This window comes from Girardinichthys multiradiatus, chromosome 6 (assembly GCF_021462225.1).
Source record: "Girardinichthys multiradiatus isolate DD_20200921_A chromosome 6, DD_fGirMul_XY1, whole genome shotgun sequence".
NCBI lineage: Eukaryota > Metazoa > Chordata > Actinopteri > Cyprinodontiformes > Goodeidae > Girardinichthys > Girardinichthys multiradiatus.
Window position 1 is genome coordinate 22,597,311 of NC_061799.1, and position 10,934 is coordinate 22,608,244.

A 10,934-nucleotide genomic window follows, 5' to 3' on the forward strand; every position below is an offset into this window, starting at 1 on the left:
TTGGATGGGGTAGGGGGGAGTTAGGTTTAGCCTTTTTTGGTCATTATATGGCATTCATTTTCATTTAAATCGTAGATATCAATGGCTATTTCATACATTTCCCACTAATCCTCATTTAAAAAGTGTAAAGTTAAACTGATTTATCCTACATGAATTTCAACACTTCACTGGTAAAAGTTTGTTCTTTAATAATCTGCAGACTCAATTTTAATATAATTCATCGATCATATCTGCCTTCGTTTGAATGAGAGGATGTAAAACAGGGTGAGACATTCCAGTCCTCAAGGGCCAATCAAATATAAGGACACATCTAAAAGTTGCAGGACAGCGACCCTCGATGTAAGAGCTACACTCTGAGTTCTTTGTAAATAACTGAAAATGAATTAATGCACCTTAATAACAGAAGTAAACTATGCCATAGACCAGGTAAAAAATGGCACGAGTAGAGCAAATGCTGCATTTACTAAAAGCATCAATTAAATTCTTTAAAAAAAAAAATGTTAGTGTTACATTTTATTTAAAGTACGTATTACAATAAAAACAAAGAAAACGTTGAAAAACAGGTTGTCCCTCTGGTGGTGTTTTGGCGTCTCAGTGGTTCAGCCTTGCCATGCGCTCCTTTTCCACAGCAGACTGCAAAGCCAGAACTGAGTCTGCAAATACATACAAATGGAAATCACTTCACCATATTTGGGTTATTGGTACTTGTTTAAGATTTACATGTATTTTTAACTAAAGCAGAAAGGTTGCAGAAAAGTAAATTAACAAAAAAAAAAAACAGTGGTCAAATCTTTTACAAACCCAATAACTTCCTGGAATGATCCACTAGATCAGGAAGTCCGTCCTCAATGCTGTATGAGATATTGTCCATTTCTTTAACAAGTTCAGTTGCCCTCTGAAGAATAAAACATCTGGTTTGTTTTTAAATGTTTGTTTTTTAATGCCTTAAATAATGTCAAAGAACAGAAATATAAAAACTACCTTTAGCTCTGCATAGACGTTTTCCTCCAACTCAGCCACCTGAGAGATGGCATCAAGCACGCTGGTATCGACAGCAGTATCCTGTTCAACAAAAAACAGATGTTAAAAACATTTGAAAAATGTTATTAAGTTGAGGACTTGCTGATTGTTGTGATGTAATGCACCTCTTCTGAGGAACTGTTTATTGGCTCCTTTTCCTTCTGTGCTTCAATGGCTTTGGAACCGGCATTCAGCTCCTTCACTCTGCCAAAGAACCGGAAATGTTTAAGTGGTAAGGTGTCGAACATTATGAAGACTTTTCAATAAAAAATATTTTAAAAAACATCCATGACTAGTAGTTAGTCATCAGATTGAAACAACCTCTGGCAATAAGGAATCACTCCTATAAAAAAGACAAAAACCTAAAACTAAGTTGAGTCACATATTTAGTTAAAAACTATTTTATGTGGAAACATTACCTCAAAATAAATTAAATGAAATCATAAATAATGGCTCATCTACTTTTCAGATAGTTCGAAAAGCAGGTTATGTAATCGCTCAGAGTAGAGGAACAACTTAAAGAATTAGCCTTTTCTTTGACCTCTAAAATCAACTGTTAAAGTTTAATTATGCAAATTATTGTGCAATTTTAAAGGAAAATGGCAAACTTCTCACTCCTTTAGTCATTTTAAAATGTAAAATACAAATATTTACTATGAATTTATAACATACATGTGTACTGCAGGCAAGGCTGGCATGTGGTACTAGCAAAAATTAGGAACCTAGAAGGAAGGATGGATGGAAAGAACAGACAAGAAAGTAAAGAAGAAATGAAAGAACATAAGAAAAGACTGGAAGAAATATAGAAATGATGGACACAATGAAAAAAGGATGTGAGAAATGAACAATGGAGGAAAGAAGCACAAAATGAAGGAAAAAGGAAGGACACGAGAAAGGAATGGAGGCAGGACAAGGAAAGAAGGAATGGGAAGAAAGGGAGGTAGGACACAAGGAAGGATGGACAGACAGAAGACAGGGAGTCAGGACATGAAGGAGTGCTAACCAAGGAAGGAGTGGAGGCGGGACACCAGGAAGGTAAGAAAAACAGCAGAGAATAAAGTCTGAAAATACAAATTTATTTTCATACTTTTTTACTTGTTCAGACCTGAAAAATGCTGGAATCAAATTCAAGACTTTTTGGACTACGTCGGAACTTCATCTGATTTATTTTGGCTAAAAACGTAAAACTGCTTTCTGACTATTCTTTAAGAGAAGTGAGTCCGTATTCTGTTACCAGAGGTTGTATTTCCCACTGTCTATACCTGTCTGCATAGCGAAGTGTATTCATTGTATATTCACAGGACGCCATGCCCGGAGACACCATGGCAATCTGAATGAGCACATAAACACAATCATTTTTAGAAAACGAGCACATGTACACAAACCAAGCATAATACTGAGATTGATTGACCTGACTGGCAAGTTTCCATACCATGCAGGTTCTGGACTTTTCTCCAATGAAGGAATCCCTGAGCACTTTGGTCAAAGTACTCATCCGAAAAGGAATGTGATCACTGTTCCTCCCCAGAGAACGAATACACTCCTACAAGAACCAATGAGTGGGTTAGATTTAACCTTCTTCCACGTGAACTTAATTTTTTTTCTACGTTCATTTGATCCTAAGATACAATTTAAGAGAAAAGCTCTTTCTGCGTTTTGTGCTTTACCTTGAGAGCCAACAGGCTACGGTTGATCTCCGCCGTCTCCACTAAAGTGCTGCGGTCGTTGCTGCTGACATCTGTGCCACGCTCGTTGCCTGCCAAATCGACCAATGAGAATTTGCCATGCAGCGTGGCGGCACGGTCACTGCGCCGCAGCACAATCTGGAGGACGGCGTGGGAGCGTGAGGAGTTGGCGTTGGCTGAGGTCTGCCCTGATGTTCTGGACAGACAGTTGAAGTGGTAAGACTCAGATTAACCACATAAAGAAAGGACGACTATCAAAATAGCAACATTAATTGGACATTTGTACAAAAAAAACAACCAAACTTCCATAATTTAATGGCAACATTTATAAAAGTTCAGTCTCATTTTTGGGCCAGAGTGAGTGATGTGGAAGTACCTGCATGCACTCCCTATTTGTATAATCTTGATGACGTCATCAGCTGAGGACACACAGACCTCCTCCAGCCCCACCACCTGAACCTGCTGCCGGTCATCCTCTAAAACACGCAGCTTGGCCTTCTTATTCAGCAGGTCATACACCTGAATCAAAAAAGGGAAAATGTTTCTACAGGGAGAACCTGAACACGCCGATTCTGGAGTGGCTCGTGCTTTCTTACTTTGCCGTTATAAATCTCAAAGAAGCTGACGTAGATGCAGAGATCCAGATTAGCATACTTCCTGTGGTTGAGATGGGTGAAAACGTCTTGGGCTGAAAGATTGAACACCACGATTAATAAAAATGTAGTTCTAATATGCAGCATCAGCATTTATTGGCATCCCTGGCAAAGTTGTGCAACTAATTTCCTATTTTATTGCAGAAGCAGAAAAACAATGAAAAACATTTAGAAAAGTCTATTCTTTAAATCCATCTGTTAAATCTCTGCCACGCATATTGACACGCCTGCTGTTTAAACTTTGTACAACTCTTTTTGCCAGGACAGTCTTGTATAATAAATAACAAGGTTGTAGCATAAAGTTACTGCAGTTGGATCTTTGACCATTCAACTTTGCAAAATATCTCATGCTCTCTTCAGTTCATCTCACAGACTTTCTATAGGCTTAAGGTCTGGCAACTCTAATATCCATTGAAGGTTAGTTATTTTCATCTGGTGAAGCAGTTCTGAACTGATTTGGCCATATGTTAGGCATTTTTATCCCATATCATTATCTTTTATCATTTTTATTGGTAGAGGTTTTTTTTTTGTTTGTTTGTTTGAAATGCCCTTTAATAAGCAAGGCATCATGCACTAATCATAAGGTTTCCATTGACCTTTGGAAGAGAAACATGCCCACAGCATCGCAGATCCTCTGCAACGCGTAACAATGGGTCTAAAGTGCAGAAATACCATCTATTAAACATCATTTGTGTCTCAGACAAAATGAGTCCTATACTATGCAGCAGGTTTAACCTATCAGTGTTTTCATAAAGATGTCTAGCTGAACTAAACCAGACATTGAACATTGGTCTTAAGTGGTACTACGAATCTGGTTCCCAACTCTGTAACTCAACCCAGGGTTACTGGCTCTACGATTGGTCTTCTTATTCTAGCTTCACTCATCTTCCATTAACACACACATATTCAATGAAAAGGGAGGAAAAACCTTGCTAAAGGGTGGGATTTTTCTAAAATGTCTCAGTGTGATTCAATACAACCACAATTAAAGATACATTTATTTTAAAACTTCCTACGCTGCACCCTCCACATTTATATGAATCGCTTCAAATTGATCTGCATTTTAAAAACACCACACATTTAATCTATTTACATTTAACCCTTCACACAGAAAGCATCTGATTGTAGTTTTACCTGCCAAGGCATAGATTCCTTTAGCGCTGTTCTGCTGCCTCCCCGTGAAGTCCCCTCCCATCGTCTACAAAGATTCAGGGAGGGAGAAATTGATTCGGTATGAGGAAAATTGATTTCGGCACAATCTTAAAAAAACTATGGTACACAGAGGCTTACATGGGTCTTCCCACTTCCTGTCTGGCCGTAGGCAAAACAGGTTGCCATGCAACCTTGAAAAATGGACAGCACCAAAGGCTTGGCTGTGAACCTGAAAGGAAAAAAACAAGAAACTCAGGAGTCAAAAAAGAAAAAAAATGTACTGCATTAAAGGTTTAGGAAAGTTGCATACGTCATCTACATGCAACATATGAAATCTTATACAATGTTAAAAAAAACATGATGTCAGACTAAAAGAATGAATACTTTTTTTTTGTGTGTGTGATAAAATGAACACATTAGGCTATATTTACTTGTAGACGAGCTCATTGGTGGCATTCTCATTGAAGGAGTAGTCAAAGTGGAAGACCTGGTTTTCCAGGTACTTTGTTAGGTCAACTTTCTGCTTCGGTTCATGGACCAGTAATACACCTCTACCAGGTACTGATACCACATCAATCTCCTTCTTGTTAATCTCTGAAAAACAAAAAAACATAAAACTGACATCACCTTCATTATTTACTGTATTATATTAATTTGATAATGCTGCAGGAGACATTTTCAGCCCACCTTGCTTGTTTAGAGGCCGTTTGCGAACACACACACATATCTTGTAAGGCTCGATCTGTAAAAGCAAACCAGCAATTCAAGGAGTGGAGTAAAAACTGCTTAAGTAGAAAACAGCCGGGGACCTGAAACAGGGTTTCTGTGTCCAAACTCACCGGGTCTGTGGTTGTTAACGGAGTTATTTCCAAGGTTTCTCTAAAGTCCTGGATCATCTCATAGAACTTCTGATTTGGGCGAGATGACTCTCCAAACTAAAGCAGATTCAAATCATTGAGTGAAATTTGCAAATTTCTTTAGGATTCAGAGAATTAAGAAAAGCAGAATTGTTAAAGATTTATCTCAACCTTTCCCTTCTTGGGCTGCGTGTCAAAGGGCTTCATGACACTAGAAACCCTTTTGTTGCTTCTGTTTGATTCCTGAGGAGCCACAGATTTTCTTCTGCCTGCAGTGCAGAGACATGGGGATCGCTTTTTATTTTGTTCTTTTTACAGACTAGTGCTGTTGCCTAAACATTTAAGGCTTTTATGGGATTTGTGTAAATTTAATATGATGTCAGTAAGAATTGCTGACTTTTGGCTGAAGGTAGAGGAGGCATTCTCTCAGGTTCATTTTCTTTGACTGCCTCACGAAGTAAAGGCATCGGCTGTGATGGTTTGGCTTCGTTTCCTCTCCGCAGATGAATAGGAGCCACTGCACAAAGAAGAAAGAGTAGAATCCATTAAGATATATTGTATTTTGATTGCTGAAATAGGAAACAACTGAAAGGTGGAGTTATGAATTTAAAATACATGCAAATCCAACTAAAATATGTGGTTGAAAGCATACCATCATGTTTAATAAAACACATGTAAGTACTCTAGATTTGGATCTAGTTGGTAGGTACTTCAGGGCATCACTACTAACCAGAGCTTGCAGATGATGGGTTCATTTCGGGACAGATCGTCTCTGGGTTTTCTGGAGAAGTTCCCAAGGTTGATACTGATGGCAAAACAGGGGCCTGGGGTTGGAAGAAACACGTCTGTCGTGCTTGAGGCCGAACGGCAACTAAGAGAAACGCAAAGCCAAGAAAAAAAAAAAAGAAAAGAAATATGAGTTTTAACAGCAGAATTGGTAGGGTTTTTGTTTTGTGTGCAGAAATAACCGATCAAGAAGGTTCCCTTCCAAATAAGGCTACGTTCACACCGCAGGTCTTGATGCTCAATTCTGGTCTGTTCTAAAATCTTTGTTTGGTTTTTTTTTTTGCATCGTCATTCACATTACTTGTCAAATGTTGCCTATATCTGAATCCAATATGAATTTGTGGTTCCAAACTGACCAGCATGAGCAAAACAACAATCACAATGATGTCACACACAACACACTTTGGTCCTGCAAACATGGAAGACGTAGATGTTATTGGTGTCTGTCCAACGAAAGTCGTTGTGTCATCAGACGCTGAGGAAGAAACACACAAAACGAGAATTCTGTATTCTGGCATTTAGTATCGCTTTTGATGCCAATTCATCACAGCCATCTGTTTGGATGTGGGGACGATCCAAATTCCAATTTGGCTTGAAAAGAGGTGTCACTCCATATTTTAATGAGGTCCAACATCTCACTGTCCGATACCATTGCAGCTGCTGTTCATCTTGCTAACTGCTATCCCTTCCCGCCGGTGTAAAGTGGCGACAAATGTAAATGAAAAGTGACGTCAAAGTGGGTTGTTCCCACTGGAGTCGCATTCAAAAAGATTGGATACGAGTCGGATTCAGAACCACATATGGAAGTGGCTCATAACGGACCTGATTTGGGCCACATTTGCCTGCAGTGTGAACGGAGCCCAAGTTATCACATCTAAATATTCACCAGTTAAAAAAGTACAGCAAAATCTGTGAGTGAACAAACAAATATAAAAGCAAATAAATAAAATAAATCTCAGAAGCAAACAAGAACGTGTTTCACATCACAATTCATTCTTCCGTTTATTCCAAACTTATGCCACAAAATTTGCCTCCCAGTCAGAAAGTGAGAATCAACTGGCTCTAGATTGTGCTGCATGCCCGGCGTACCCAAACACCCGTGTAATGTAAAAATAAAGCAGAAAATTGGGCCTGAACAGAACAGAGTAAAGCCCACGCAGGATTGCTGTGGGTTTTTTTTTTTTTTTTTCTGCATTATTTGCTTTCTTTAAAGAAAGAAATATGTGAGGCTTGCCGACCTGACTCCTCGTCATTTTCGCCCGCTGGAGCAGAGGCTTTGGAATGAAATAAACTATTAGCTCGAGAATTACTGAAAGTGATAATCTACGAGAGAAAATATGCCTTTGGTTACACACAGGAAGGAGGAGCCGGGATCCTGGATGAGCGCAGTCGACCTTCATACTTCTGTGAAAAAAATAAAGAAAAATAGATAAGATTGCTGCCATCCCATAATAAGCCTTATGTTAAATTAGTTCGATCTTTTTTATAATTTTACATTTTATTTATTTCTTCTTTCTACACATTTATATTGAATAAATCAGGAAGATGGAAATAGAAACTGGAAAACAGAAATGAAACTATTTGCAGGACTGGTCGTCAACACAGTGGCTGATGAATGTCTGTTTGTAGTTGGTGCTTATCTAAGTTTTCATTTAGTACACCAGTTGTTATTAAGTTTATCGTTATATTTATTATTATTTGAAAAGGAAGCAAAAAGGATTGTAAAGCTGGGAAATGGAGCATTTATATGACTTATATAATGATGTATATAATTTATATAAAATCGTTAAAACCCTATTGAGGAAAGCACAAAAACCTAATACCTAATATTTAAGTTCTGCAGTACGTTGCTTAGATATGTAAATAAATATACACATAAATATAATGCCTTGCCTTGTTAGGAACAGCGGTGGGCATCTCAGCAGCTTTGGTAGCAGCATTCACATGGTCCAGAAGCTCTGGATTTAGATGGCACAACTCACTCATCTCAATCTGAAATGCAAAAAGAACTGTTCAGCACAAAGCTCGGCCCTCATGTTGACGTAAACTAAAGCGTGGCAGCTGAAATTCGGAGAAAATGTTGGATTTCTGTTTTGACAGTGAACGCCATGAAAACAGTCGTCTCTGCAAAATTCATTTGGAAAAAGAAACTCACCAACAAGGTATTTATGCTTTCCAGGAAATGTTGCCACTTTTGTTTTCTTGTTTTTCAAAACCTGCCGTTAAACTTAGGGGTCACGAGAACATTGATTTGATACTTAGTGAGTGTGGAGTTTTAAGTTTAGAGGTTCTACGAATATTGCACAGCCTTTATTCACACTTAATTACCAACTCTAAAATAGGGGACAAAAAACAGTATATAGAAGAAATGGTGTAAGGAACAGCTTATTATTTACAAGGTGTCAGTAACTTTTCTAAACAAAATCTTTTTAACAAAAACATTGAGTCTTTCCTATAATATTCCATAAGCTCGAAGCAAACAAATAGAGGAATGTTTGGACGTTCCTCTTTGCAGTCTTTAGTTCTAGATCCTTTCATGTACTCTTATTTTCATCTCTCCCCACGTGTCTCTTTTTTTTGCGTGGCCTTTCAGACCAAATGCCACACACTACAACAAGGTTTGTAGGGCCTTTGGATGTAAAACAGGCCCAAATCATCACATATCCTCCACAATACCTATCAGTGGGCATAAGGTACACACATTACTTGGCATAATCATCCTTGAAACAAACGGTATTTCATGTGAAACCGACCTAGTGCTGATTGAAAAAAAATCTATAGGCAAAATGCAAACAAGTTCAGGTGAGAAGCTATTTCCTTACAGCCATTTTCTGATTTAACAGGCTCAAGATACATCTTGTTGCTTCTTTGTTCTGAGGTTTTTTGCAATCTCAAATTGTATCCTGCTAAGGATAAAGTGTGAAATATGATTTTTTTCCCCTCTACTTACCTAATGTGGCCTCTTTTCTCATCTAACAAGGGCAGCGCCTGAGTGGGCAGCAAAGCCTCGGTGACCCGTCCCCCCTGGTCTTGTGTCATGATGTCTGTTTGGATGGGTTGTACTGGAATTCTAATTTTCCCTCGGGGATCAATAAAGTATCTTTGAATTGAATTGAATTAATAAAATCACGTGTTCTCTTGTATTTCCCAATTTGATGAGTGGCCAAGAGAAATAGGCATCTGTGTTACATATTTATTCCTCAGGAGACAAATATTAAGTTGCAAATGTTTCATAGGTTTTCTTCTACACATTTTACCAGGGGTCCCAATAAATGTGTAAGGAGCTGCTGTTTAACTTGTACTAAAGTAGGGCATTTTAAATTAAGAGAAGATGTGTATTTCTCTTTGAACTGCATCAAAAGCAACAACAATAACCAACAAGTAAACTTTTGTTTTGCCATTTCTGCATAATTCATATGAAACTAGGATTTTTCTTCTTGAACAAGAAAATTATGAAATATTTGTTGATCAAGAAGACAACTCAAAGAAAATTCAGATTGTTTATGCAATATGTTCAACTGAATGCCTTAAATCCTAGCTTCCACTCAGTCTTCTCCTTCAGCCTTCTACACACAAGATGACATTTAGAAACTGTTACGCTAGGCTTGCTCTTCAGAAAGGTGTGCGTTGCATCGTTTCTTTTCCAAACATGTTTTAGTTAAATGAAATCATTAACCTCCTTCCCTCGGCACATTTTCCTCTCCTGCCACTCCACCATAGCCGTAGACTTGAAGGCATCAACGGATTTAACGATGGCCGAGTGGATTCGACCTGAGTGACACACAAACAAGTCGGAATCAAGCTCACAGTTAGGATTTGGCAGATAAATCATAAAATAAAATTAAAAAAAAACGAACCTACCATCACTGCGACTGATTTGGACGGAAAGCCCAACTAAAAGTTTGGACAGATTCTTTTCCATTTTTGACTCTTCTGGCTGCCGTAAGGGAAAAAAATATGTATAAATGTACCTGCGTCAGCGTTTGGGCGAACAAGCTACCTCCTGATGCTATAATACGGTCGCTGTCAAGCTAATAGAAATAACCAGCTTCCGTATTTAAACATATAACTACTCCATAAAAAATATTTGTTTATTAAATAATCCTTTCGCCCGCTGACTGAAAGGAGGAAATCTCACCCACCTGCAACAAAACTCTACACCGCCAAAGATTCAAACTAGCATCATTTCCTACCCTCCTAAAGCCTGATTGGCTCATATCTTTACGTAGGGGGCGGTATTATTCTTTTACTACTGTTTTGAAAAAAGTCAAAGATAGACATAGCGCCATCTCCCGGATACTCTGGACGTTACACAGATGGAAATCTGAAACACGTTAAAAATAATGTGTTAATCTGAAACAGATTGTGTAAAATCTGACAGTATTTGAAGATAGTTTCTATTTTTTCTTTCTAAGGTACTTCTTTAGAGAAAGAACTGGACCAGTGAGCATGGAAAACTCATGCGTTTGGAGATTTTCTTTTGAAAAACATTTGTCCAAATAAGTGACTTTAAACTGCCAATCTGTAAATTAATAAACATAGTGTTCTGATTATTTATTTATATCCAAGTAATAATGTCTGCTGTCAGATACTTTACAAGTTTTCTTTAACAGATGTTTTTAAAGAAATGCATTGTGTGTATTTCTCAAAAATATCATCCCCATTTCACTTTTTGTTAAATGTTAAATTATTTATTTAGATTTTATGTGATAGATTAATGCAAAGTAGTGCTAACTGTAAAGTGAAAGAAAAGATAGGTTTCTAACTTTGTTACAAATAAA

At 37.8% G+C, this 10,934-nt stretch overlaps 1 protein-coding gene across 3 annotated transcripts; it reads right to left on the reverse strand.

Annotated features, from left to right (window-relative positions):
* Positions 1 to 500: 500 nt before the first annotated feature.
* On the reverse strand, positions 501 to 10,367 carry kif2c (kinesin family member 2C). Of its 3 annotated transcripts, XM_047367290.1 has the most exons (23): positions 10,296 to 10,367; positions 10,015 to 10,090; positions 9,830 to 9,924; positions 8,047 to 8,145; positions 7,509 to 7,557; positions 7,392 to 7,427; positions 6,098 to 6,238; positions 5,765 to 5,884; positions 5,539 to 5,636; positions 5,350 to 5,445; positions 5,198 to 5,252; positions 4,942 to 5,104; positions 4,649 to 4,739; positions 4,493 to 4,556; positions 3,302 to 3,393; positions 3,082 to 3,224; positions 2,688 to 2,901; positions 2,453 to 2,563; positions 2,283 to 2,350; positions 1,146 to 1,224; positions 982 to 1,062; positions 802 to 895; positions 501 to 653 (listed from the first exon to the last, which is right to left on the reverse strand). In XM_047367290.1, exons 2-23 carry the CDS (start codon positions 10,073 to 10,075, stop codon positions 592 to 594), a joined length of 2,112 nt encoding a protein of 703 aa, XP_047223246.1. In that variant the 5' UTR covers positions 10,076 to 10,090; positions 10,296 to 10,367; the 3' UTR covers positions 501 to 591. The 3 variants fall into 3 exon arrangements, with proteins under 3 accessions (XP_047223246.1, XP_047223249.1, XP_047223248.1); XM_047367293.1 differs by lacking the exon at positions 7,392 to 7,427; XM_047367292.1 differs by lacking the exon at positions 10,296 to 10,367 and having other exon boundaries at positions 10,015 to 10,289.
* Positions 10,368 to 10,934: the final 567 nt, after the last annotated feature.